We start from the raw sequence: 12,440 nt of genomic DNA on the forward strand, positions 1-12,440 counted from the left end.
TAATATGCTATGAGAGGTGTATCAAGCCATCTTCACTATGCTTTTGATCATCAGGTTTTTTTCTGAGAAGGGAAAAGTCTTCATTTTCTCATTTCTAAAAAGTAGAATTTTATGGGAAGTTTGAATTTCCCTCGAATTGTTATCAAAAAGCATACACATGTACATTCAACCTATGCTGTGAAAATATCTTTCTTGAATTTCCTTTAATAAACACCAATTCCTGTGAAGAATATAAGTCCTATATAAATAAAAGCTCCTTATTAAAAATGTATTACATAGAAACATTGAAAATCCTGTGTCTTATTGTTGCAGTATGTCTCCTTTTCTTCCTTTCACATGGTCAGCGTACTTATTTGAAGACAGGTTAGGCATATTAAAAAGGATGAAAAAACGACTGCAGCATGTTTCATATAATAAATCATGTTTTAACAGAACATGAAAAAAGAACTTGTAAACATTTCAGCAGTCAGCTTTCTTCCCACTACTGCCAGCTCAAAACCAGGAAATCTCAGATGTGTTACGGTAAAGAAGAGTGAGCTGCCACCTCTTCTTAATTTGCTTGCTATTTCAAGAATTGATGGCATGTTTCAGTGTTTTGTTAACACTAATATTTTGCGTTTAATGATTGAACATAGCATTTTGGGGTAGGTTATTATAAAAATAATGAAACAAAGCAGAAGGAAATGAGACATTTGTTGTACATGCTTCAAAATATAACTCTCATTCTTTGACTTTCCCAGATATCAACAGGGTATTGACCAGATACATTGTCCGTGACTTGTGGAAAATTTAGGTTACAAGGAGGTAAATTCAGGCAATCTGTAGGGTAATGTAAACTGAAAATAGCTCTCCAAATTCTAATCTATATTCTCAAGTATAGATCTCTGTATTGTATTAAAACATGAATTTGCATATCAGGCTTGATTAAGGGGATGAGATTTTTTTTCTTAGGGAGGTGGCATCCAGTCTTGACATGTCTACTCAGCTGAAAACTCATTGATATCACCAGAAGCTTTGCTGTGATAGGGATGAATGAGTATATCGGACTTGGTTCTGCTAGAGTTTTACTTTCTTTTACATCATGAGAGGAGGGAAAAAAAGTCTTCCTATCACTCCCCTCTACCATCTCTCCCCAAGAAAATCTAGCAAAAAGCTTTATGAGAAAGATTTACTGCTTCTGAGTAACTCCTGCTTTCATAGGGATCATTCTAATAGTCCCAAGAAACAAGTACTTATGACCCAAATCCAAGAGGACCTCTTCATGTTATGTATAGTAAGGACAAAAGTAATAAGAAAACTAGTTCGATGAGGTAGCTCTTGCCTGTAGAAGTTCAGCCTTATTCCCTGCAAACAGGTGGCTGACTACAAGGTTGTTGTGAGCTAACAATCACAAAATCAGAAGGCATTTTTTGAAAATAATGTGAAGAAAGATAGAAAACAAGAATGTTCATATTTTTACACTCACAGTGTAAAGTACAGGACAAAGGGCAGTGGGCATCATTTTGCACAGTCCATCAACTAACATCCTTGTTAAATTCACATTATTGATAGTGGGTCTTCTTACAAGAAAACAGCTGTAACTTTGATTAACCATTTGATGTGATGGCACTGTAGTAATGTGCTGGCGTGCTATGAAAATGGCATTAGAGATGAATTATTTTTCTTTCATCATTTTTAATTGTTTTGATGTGCATTACTCCTTTTTTGTGACATGGTTTTGTTTCATTTACTTCAGAGAAATTACGGGTATTTTTCATCTCCAGGGTGATGAAGAGGCTAGCCTGGGTTTGCCAATCAGTCCTTTCATGGATCGCTCTGCTCCTCAGCTGGCACACCTTCAGGAATCTTTCATCACTCACATTGTGGGACCACTATGTAACTCCTATGACTCAGCGGGGCTGATGCCGGGAAAATGGATAGAAGATAGTGATGAATCAGGAGACACTGATGAGCAGGAAGAGGAAGAAGCAGCAGAAATGGAAACTTGTGAAAATGCTGAATCCAGTGAGTTGTTCACACATATTTTTCAACAGAGCAAGTTCCATATTATGACCAAAAGCTAAGCAGCCATATTGTAAAAGCATAGAGACTGTGAGCTGGTCAGGTTCAACATGGGCCTCTCCAGAGTTACAGTGATTTAGTGCTGTCCTTGGTGAGGCTGGCATGTAGCCAGTTATGTAGGTAAAAGAGACACTCCATGGTTTCAGGACTGATACACATTCCTGTTCATATCCACTACTCTTTTCTACCTTCAGTTGAGGTATCTGGTGGTGGATCATCCATCTGTGCATGAGGGCTTTTTAGACTATTTCAACACTGATTTTAGTAGACTGTAGTAATTTCAGTTGAAGGAGAGATGGCTGGGAGAAGATTTTTCGAGGAAAGCAGTTATCATTTCCATGAGTTAGCATGATATACAGGAATAATAGAATGAGGCTCTGAGATGCTGATGCAGTAAAAGAGTTTTTAGCAATGGAAGTACTTTAATGCAGATCACTTCAAGGTAATGGGTGGAGAAGAGTGGGGAGAGAATTGGCACTGAGCATTGCTGTGTTGTGTGCAGCTTGCCTCTTCTGGCTAATCAGTAACTAAACCTGATAGTCTCTTGCCTCTTCTCCAGAAGGGCAACAGTACTGACATTTGTCATACTGAGAGGAAAACATTGTACCTTGAAAGGAGATCTCAAGAACTCTTTTTTTAAGAGAAAAGGATACAACTATAGGCCTGTTTCTTCTACCAGTTTAACACTGCAGACATTATGTTTTTCTCTCTTTCGTGTTCCTCCTCCCTCTGGATTTCATACTACTGTTCTTTTATTTCCTTCCTCCAGGTCATCTTTTCTCCCTCCTCTATATGTAATCCTTCTAGAAAGCACCAGCCTTAAGTGCACTAATGAGATACTGATACACAGCTTCTCCTCTTAACAGCCTCACTTTTTCTGTCACACACACTTTCATGTCCTACTGAATATCATCCTCTCTTCTGTTGGAGCTGAGAAGCATAAAGATGTGATGATTACAATTAGTCACATAAAGATGTGGGCCTAAAATCTACGTCTCCTGATGTGTAGAACTGAACTTCTATCTCTTATAAGATCCAGGGGTATACGGTTTGTATTAAGAAATCACTGTGGTTGTTCACACATATACTTGTGCATATTTTAAGTTTAGCAGGTTCACATGCATAAAAAACGTTGCTAAGAACAGCAAACATTAAGTAATACAGCACACACAGGTTTATGATCTATCTGCTCTGTAATAGCAGGCAGAGCCATATGTTTCTGTGGCAGACTGGCATTTATGGAATTGCCTACCACGGGGAAAAGCATTATGTGGCTGGTAACCAACATAGATGCCAAAGCCTGAAACTGATACTGCTGTATTAAAAAGTAAGATGAAGTATGTTCTCATTTATCCATTGAGTGTCTAAATTTACTTTGAAATCTTGAGTTTCCTTTCACCTCATTTCTGTATTCATTTATCTTCTGTATCACTGCTAGTCAAGTCCAACAATGATGTGAAAAAAACAGACCATTATTAACCCTTGTTACATTGAAAACAGACCTTTTTTTACTTGTCTGTTTTCTTTTTCACATTCAACTCCATGACAGTACTTCACTATCCAACCTGGTGCTTTTAGGTTGTTGATCTTTTTCAGAACCTTAAAAATGAATGTTTCAGAAGTTTCAAAATATCCAAACAATTTCTTTGTACTTCCTTCTTACCAAATGTGGGGTGCTCATCTTCTCAGTCATACCAACATGTTACAAACCGCTTTCTTCTCGTTCCCTAAATTCTCTGTGACTGTGTGGATCTGAATCAGGAATCTAAAGCATCTTTTGTGTCAATACAGGGGTCTTTTACAGGGTGTTAGAAATTTATACCTGTGATCACAAAATTTTGGATGTTCTAAACTTTCTCAGTGAAACAAAATAAGAGGTTGAGATGTCAGATGCATAGATACTAAGAGTTGTAAGATGTTGGTGAAGATCTTTTTCTTGATGAAAATGCCTTTTAGGCAGGTAGAAATATAATTGCAGCAGAAAACACTTCATCTGGGGCCCGATAATTCACTATAGCAATTGAGATAAATTTAAGAGTTATAAAACCTTAAGGTAGGTTAAAATAATTTTTGATATTATACAGGAGCATGTAATTCCCCCCAGATTCTGATGCAAGTGTAGGAATTAAACAGGCTCAGTCTTTAGTGATTCAGACAGATTTTCACACCACAGCAAGTGCTCACTGGTGTTTGCAGAGAGCAGCAAGATGCGGGGTCACCTGGGAAACACAGGAGAGAATGTCCTGCTGCAGCATTGGCAGGGTAGAGGCTTCTTATTAGTGCTAAACCTGAAGGTTTCCTACAGGGAACCAAGGGCTTTCTAATGAAGGATTGAGTTGGATTTGGTCTGTGCTCAGTGAAAAGTTCTTTGTTTCCAGTTCAAAAGCTTCAAGGGCTAAATGTTTTGGATCCTGACACAGGCATACTTTAGGCAACCTGCAAATACTAATCCACGCAAATTTATATGGTACAAAACATTCCTCTACGTCACCTTCTTTACAAATAAATCATCAGTTGTCTTTGGAGGAGTTGTTATTTTAGTTCTGTGACTGCTATTGCCACTGTTAATGACCAGGGAAAATTTCCAAGCTTTGTACTGTTAAGAAGTTGACAGTCTGTGTTGGACAGACTATACTGATGCAGAAAAGAACACTTCAGACAACAAAACACTTGTAGTGCAGCTGTGTCAGGAGCCATGAGAACTACCAGTGGCAAAACCATTTTATAGGTTAAAAGCAGGGGACTGATGCTTCAAAACCAAAGAGAAGCAAGTTCCCTCATCATATTTGGCTATATGACTGCTTCTTCAGTGGTTAAACTCCATTGTCAAAGCAATGTTGTGCAAAGGCTTTAAGGTTATCTCCACTGCAATGGTGGAGTGGTAAATCTCTGACTTTGAAAAGGGAACGTAGGAAAAAGGGTTTCCTCCTTTGATTATTAATGCTTGCTCATTCATTATCCTTCTGCAGCTCAGATCAGAGGTAAAATGTAGAGAAAACAAAATCAGGATTTTTTTTTTTTCTAGGGCAATCAGCAGGGATCCAGTGAGGGTGGTGCATAGAATTTAATGTGTGTTATGGAATAGGTTGATCAGAGTCTTCAAGTATTTGATACAAAAAAATGAGCAGAAAGAGCTCAGCAACATGTTTTGTGCATAATCATTCAAGCAGTAGATATCTCTGTGAACTGCACAGTCAGGGACAGCATGTGACCTATGATTGGAAGAAGGTGGGGCTCAAGCTGTGCAGGAAACCACTTGCTTTCCTGGAGGTCTGGAGAGGTATAGATTTCTGAATTTTATGTTTAAGTTTGTGGTTTTAAAAATCTGCTGGTGCAGTATGTTATAGTACACCCTGTCTGCTTCCTACATTTTCAAGTCCCTTTTACTCCTTCTCTCACAGAAGACAGTATGTTAATGTCACGGTATTTTACAGGAAAGAAGAAGTTCAAGAGGAGGAAAATCTACTGTCAGATCACTCAGCACCTGCTTCAGAACCATAAAATGTGGAAGAAAGTAATTGAGGACGAAGAGAGGTTAGCTGGGACAGAGAAGCAAGGCGTGGAGCAATCCACACTGCACCAATCTTCAGAACAAATCCAGGCCATCAGGGAAGAGGAGGAGGAGAAAGGGAAGCCCAAGAGGGATGAAGAGGAGAACACAACTGTAGAACCAAACCAATGACAATATTTACAGCAGTATTTAAGACAGTTTGACTTGTGCACAGACTCCTTCTCAAGCCAGCACAGCATTTAGACACAACACTGTAGAAGTATGGGATAATGCGCCTACAGATGTTTAATTTGTTTCTCTTTCCTTTTTATGGCGAGGTACATTGTTTAAACTTCTATGCTCAAGGAAGCTTTCACACTGCAACACCGGCTTTTACAGACTTTCTTTAAAGAGATTTGAGAGTGGGTGGAATTATATAAATATAGATATAGATATAGATATATATATATATAGCCAGGGTTATTGGCTGCTCACTTCAGCAAAATACATTTAATGATATATTATGGTCACTGTGATATTTACAGAAGAAAGTTATCTAAGGAAATGCTGCTTCTAAAGCACATTTGCAGTTAACAGTAAGGTACCAGTTAAGTAGCTTTTGCTCTTAATGCTGAGGGATAAAAGTTCCAAAGCTTTATATGAATGCTGATACATCCTGCCAACATACATGTGTGCGTGAGGGGGGTTGTTTGCAAGTGTAAGTGGATGTAAGATAATATAGCATAGTTTGAGTTCTTATTACACTGGCTGTAGCACATGGCCCAACACACAACAAACAGAAGGCCTGAATTTTAGAGAATTTGTACCCACAAGGGACCCGGAGATCATTGTGAGGATCTTTGCGTTCCCCGTAGCCCTCCAAGTGCCAGGTCGCAGTTCGCACTCTGGCTGCAGGCAGCAGCCTTTCGGCAGAGGCCGCGGGAGCCGGCCTGCTGGCCTGGCCCCACCCGGCTCTGCAGGCTCCTCCGCCTCCTCCTCTTCCTCCTCTTCCTCGGCACCTCCCAGACTGCTGGCGAAAGGGGTGTGCCAGGAACTTTATTTTCCGAAGGGGTTTCCAAGGGACTGTGAGGCTCCGTGGGGCAGTGGGTCTGTTTGAGCAGGAGAGAGCAGAGGGCAAATGTGCACGCATTCTCAGAAACGAGAGGCAAGCTGTCATCTTCCTACCCTAACCTTACACCTTTGTGCATCCGTGGCCAAATATATCATTTAAGAACAAAGCTAAACTATGTCTCTGGAGAGCAAAAGAAGGGGAGTGTGGGGGCCATGCCCTTCCTAAGAATAAAAGGCAAATGATGTGTTAGGAGAAGTGTGGGGAACACATGCCCGTCCTGCATTGGCTGGACACTCACGTGTCTCAGCAACCACTCACATGAACTTCAGAGTTTTTCAGTGTGAGGTGCTGGATGGAAGCAGTTTGTTCCTGGCATTCTGCTTAGAAGCAGCATGTTGGATTGTTGAATTCCACCATTTTTTATTTTTTTTTTTTTAAGAGAAAGGAAAAGATCAGGCCTGTGAGAAGAGCAGATTTTTTTGTTTGTTTCTGTTTATTTGTTTTCTCTGTTGTTTATGCTGTGAGCCAAATGTCTATTTAAAAGGTTGGATGTTCACTTTCAATATTTTATTTCACAATATTATATTTGTTAATGATTAGTTATCTAGATGTAAATATGGAAAAAAATTTTATGGGTTCCTGTAGATAATGATATCTTTAAGAAAAGAAAGAAAAAAGAAAAAAAAAGGAAAAGGGTTTTTGTAAAGGTAATTTTTTAAAAAAAAAAATACAAAAACATTTTTATACAGTGTAGCCATTTCCAAACTTAAATAAAGTCTTGAGTAATTTGTATAGACCCTTCTGGGAAGCCAGTGGTCTACAGGATCAAGGCTTTAAAACATTAATGTTTTCTGGGACTGGCAGCACCAACCAGTACCACACAATTCAGAGTTTTGTTCCCACAAAAAGAGTTATAAAGTTGAGTATCTCTCAAAAATCATTTGACTACATTTGCTTTTAATATTTTGATCCTGCAGCCCCTTGCCAAGAAGAGGTTTGCTTGTGTAAGAATGCTTGTGGAAGGAAGATTTCGTAGAAGTCCTTTCTATATTAAATTTCTGACATTGCATCCATCACTTTTTGCTATTATTATGCATTCACCACATTTCATGATCCTACTGGTACCTCCCTAAAAATGCTGGAAAACATTCTTTGTCAAAGCCAGTCAGCATGTGTGTTATCACTTCAGAGTTTCTTTTTGCTTTACATTTCTGTTAGAGCGAGTTTTTCCTGAAACCAGGATTTTGATTTCTTACAGGTTGCATTTGCCTGGTATTGTCCCGTCCTACTCTTACCAGTAGAGAAGGCATTTGCCTTTTGACAGAGTGACTCTAGAACATGACTCTGAATGCTCTTATCAGCAGAAATATTTAGTAACTGTTTTTCAATTAAATAATAAAAACAAAGATCCAAATTGTGCTGTTATTTTAAAGTGAAAGGATATAGCAGAATTCATTCAAAAGAAAGATGTCTCCAAGATCTCAGCCAGTCTCCACCAATTCCAGCTTGCACTGTTTTTATACCTCTTCAGTCACTTTGATTAACCATTTTATTTGGGGTTTTCTTGTACAAGTAGTATGCATAATTTATAGTATGAGAAAAATTGAATATGCCTCATTCTGTCCTTTAAAATTAAATTTACAGAGATGCTTTAAAATGTCACATCTCCAAGCACTTTTTTCTCCATTTTCAGTGAATGATCACTGGGACTGGGTTTTTTTTCTTGATTTTTATATTGCCTTTGCTAGAAGAAGAAAAAAAAAGTATTGAAGAAAGTGTTAGTGGATGTCCAGTTGGTAAAATTACAAAGAGGCATTCAAGAATGAAGCAAAATCCTGCAAGTGGAGTTCCACATACTCCTCTAAGCAGGCATACACAGGGTTGAGCTAAGGAAAATTATACTAAAAATGTGCTGAAATGGGATTGCTATATTCTTCCTAGTCATCATTTTTGGTTGCCATTAGATAAAATCAATGTCACCTTCTAATTTGTTAATATTTCTTTCTGTATTGCCAGTGCAGCTGTCACAGATTGTTTCTACATTGCTACACAAGCCTGTTTGTGGGTACAGTTTATTAACTCAGGTCTTTTACAGTGAAGGAATTGCTGACAGGCTTAAAATCAGAATGATTGTTGATTTTATCCAAACTGGAAGGAATACCAGTGAAGAAGTTAAAGTAGCTGGGAGTGATTAACTTGGCAAGAGGTGACTTTTTTTTCACTCCAAATAGATACTAATAGAATCCCATTTCTGCAGGTGTCCACTCCTTATGAATCTGATTTTCAAGCTTTGCAGTGCATTTCTGTCAGGCAATGAACAGGAAATTTGCCAGATTGGCTTAAGTATAACACAGAAGAGATTTTATGTCAAACATGTGAATAACATTTTTTTTGCTTTGAAGATTTTTAGTAGATAATGAAGCAGGTAATTTTTAGGGGCATTTTATAAAATTTCTAGTCCAAAGGAAGCAAAACTTTTGACCTGCACTTGCAGTGACCTTTCTGAGGTGGAAATTTGATGGTTTTCCACTTTGTGCAGTGCTTCGGTGTTGCAAACCCCAAATAAATGACAGCCTGTGCAATATTTTTGTGGAAAAAATAAAAGAAAAATAGTTGTATTCTATCAGCAAAGTGCTCAGATTTCAGGTGGGATGTTTACAGTGTTGCTATGGGTTTCTGGTATATACAGTATGCAAACAGGTTTCTTCAATACCAGAGAAAGCAAGCCCCATTTAATCAGTGTTTTTCAGTAACAAAATATTATGTATTTTAGTTTTCAGTTCTTTAAAAGCAAGAAGAGAAAGATTGGACTATTTTTTCCAGTTGGATATTTTGTTTTCTCCCCTGTAATTACACTTGGTGACTGATCCTGTTCCCTTCTAGACTAGAAATTCGCTGTTCCCTTAAATAGGGGCCTTTTTGCAGTGCTTACAGTATCCACTGTAGTGAGAAAAGCACTCTGTCCATCATGTAGCAATCACATATAAACCCTTTTGTCCCCACATTCCCAGTTTGCTTGATAGGCACATGCTGTTTACCATGGAATATACCTTCTCTCATTATGCTTGCATTGCAGAAGGAACACAGGGAAGTAGAGAGTGTGAAAGCCCCAAACTATTTATTTTAGGAGGAGTCCAAGACTTTAGTTTCCAAGAACCCAAAAATACCCGTGTCTAGAAGTGATAATTTCCACCATGTTCAAAGGGCCGTAGTTTACTATTTAATTCTTGAGGTAACCTGGTGTTTCTTGATTTGTTTTGAGCTAATGTACAGGGCATCTCTGAAAATCATTTTCCTCCTCCAATAGAAAGATGGTGTTTGATGCAATGTTGCAAGCCATGCGTCAGAAGTGGGTTGCAAGAGTCTACTAGGAAAAAGGGATTCTACTGTGCTCTTGGCAGTATTTTGAACTCACTTTCTCTGTGAGCGAAACCCTTTACAGAAAGCTGAGGAAATGGCTGTGTGTCGCCAATGGCCTCCCCTGTCACCCTGTGGAGGGTGCTGGCTCTCGTAGCGAATGATGGTTACATTCTGGCAGTCAATGGTTCTCAGGGCAGATGGAATTTGAGAATTTGTTAACCATGCAAGGATGGTTGTTCCTGTGAACATCTCTCTGCATCATCATCAAGTTAAAATCCAAGATTACAATTGTTCAGGACCTTTCACGTGGATGCATTTGGTACTTTTACGCTTAGTGTACTACTGTTAGAAATCTTAAGATCCTGATGGTCTGAATTTGGAAGGAAGTTAAGTCTGCAAATGTTCGGATGGATGCTTCTAAAACTACCATTTGGCATCTATGCAAATTCTGTCCCCAACTCCCTTTTTATATTTTCTGTGCTGGACATTAATTTTCCTTTAGAAAGTTCTCCTAAATCTCTGCCTGATTTTTAGATACAAAAAAAATTTCTGAAATTCTGGCCCCATCTTTCTTTCTTCCTTCAGAAATGCCCCAGAAAGTAAAATACGGTGTGGAGAAGCCAAGTATCTTGCCATAGTGTCTATGGTACCATGAGGTCTGCCCAGCCTGTGCCCCAGTTTGGGCACAGTGCCATGCCCACTGTGAGCTGAGTAGGTGTGGGGTAGTGATCAGTTTGGGTACTCAGCAGCCTGAGCCTGACCAGCTTTTAGTGGGACTTGAGATCTTAGAGAATTTTGGCAGTTTTCAAAATGACCGTTAGACACGTTTGAAAATTTTGCCCAAAAGTATAATGCAGCAAAAGGTTTGCGGTTGGTCCCAGCTGTTACTGACTACATGTGCAAAGTCTCATTAATTATCTGGCACATCCTGCTTGGTCTGCACGGTGTGCTCTGGTGATGGTGAGGGCTTTGCTGCTGATGAACATGGTTGCAGGTTTGAGTCTGCCCTCTCACTATCTTTCCATAGGCACAGCCAGATGTGCCAGTCAGCACGAGCCCAGGAAGCCCAGCTGTGCCCAGGGCTGCCATCCAGAGAAGGCACAAGGCGCCTGACCAGTAAATACCCCAGGGAGATGCACCAGCTGATTCAAGTGTGGGAGAGGCAACATAGATGTGCTGTGGTTCATTCTAGAGCTGAGCTATCTGATGGACATAGTGTTCAGTAGGTTGGAAGGGCAGCAGTGGTAGTCTGTGGCTTTTTTTTCTCTGAAATAAGTTTTTGACTGTTGGAAAACCTTTAATGCATAAACACATAATATTTGCTATTATTTTTGCAAGTACGGTTATAGTTGAGATGTTTCAGCATGATGTGTTTAATGAAGAAAGATTTCAATTTAAGGATGAGAATGACAATTTCTTGGGTGTCCCATGGCCTCATGGGCAGAAGATTAGATCAAGGCACATGCCCAGAGTGGAGACCATGCCTCTTCCAGGTCTGCCGCAGGCACCACAGCGGGGAGGCAGGTGTGGAGGGTTGCTTGCACTTTTCAGTCTCGGGCCTGGATGTTGGCCTGAGAATTTGGGTTCCTCAGCTGTCAGCACAGCGCTGGTGTAATTCGTTCTTGAGTTGATGGGATTGTAGACATGCAGGGAGAAAGTCAAACTGGTAATTTGTAGGAAAGAGAAAAGGAAATTGTAGTCCGGTATGAAACAGACATTATGCAACACACTCATTTTTCCTTTTCTTTCAAAATCAAATGTAATCCCACTGGAATTAAGTAACCATGGAGTTTCTGGGGGTTTAATTACTGTTTGATGGTGCAACTTTAGTCAAAATGGTGGCAACATTAAAGAGAAGATAATTGTTTCCATTAACTAGGGTGAGGGAATCTTTTTTTTATATATTTTTAGGTGAATCAACAAATAAAGAGTGTATTGGCCTCCTGAAAAAAAAATAAATGTTGTGTTTTTGAACAGATGGAGGAGTAATTGAAATTAGGTGGCAGTTGTATTAAGCAGTCATTGGAAGAGCTAGCAAAACATACTGATTACTGGAGGCAAACTTTGAATTAGAGCAAAATAAAACCAGTACTTTTGAGAGCAATTTAGTATGATAAATCTTTCTTTGGATTTCATCACTTTCATTTTAGCAAAACAACATTCCTCTGAAGGTAAATCAAAGCATGGTTTTAGGCCCTGATATGGTAGTTATTGAATCCCAGTGTTGGAGGGAGCAGCACAAGAGTTATCCTCCATTTACATCCAAATTATGATTTCTTCAGAGGCCATTAGTGGGATTGTCCTGGCAGGCAGGTGTTCTCTTGAAAAATACATCATGCCTCCTTGGTTGGATGCAGATGTCACCTGCATGAGCACCCACCTGAATTCTTAGGATGATACAAGCTCTTCAGGGGCCTTCAGGCAGAAAGTGAATGTGTACTTCTGGAGAGTCTATTT

General features: G+C 39.3%; 1 protein-coding gene across 2 annotated transcripts in view; it reads left to right on the forward strand.

Moving 5' to 3' along the window:
* PDE3A (phosphodiesterase 3A) overlaps positions 1 to 7,699 on the forward strand; it is a 280,750-nt gene extending 273,051 nt beyond the window's left edge. For both annotated transcript variants that reach the window (XM_074902240.1, XM_074902241.1), the window contains 2 exons: positions 1,764 to 2,004; positions 5,496 to 7,699. In XM_074902240.1, coding sequence (XP_074758341.1) covers positions 1,764 to 2,004; positions 5,496 to 5,743 — 489 coding nt within the window. In that variant the 3' untranslated portion in view covers positions 5,744 to 7,699. The remainder of the gene's footprint in view (positions 1 to 1,763; positions 2,005 to 5,495) is intronic.
* The last annotated feature ends 4,741 nt before the right edge of the window (positions 7,700 to 12,440 follow it).

The sequence above is a fragment of the Athene noctua genome, chromosome 3 (assembly GCF_965140245.1).
Source record: "Athene noctua chromosome 3, bAthNoc1.hap1.1, whole genome shotgun sequence".
Taxonomy (NCBI): domain Eukaryota; kingdom Metazoa; phylum Chordata; class Aves; order Strigiformes; family Strigidae; genus Athene; species Athene noctua.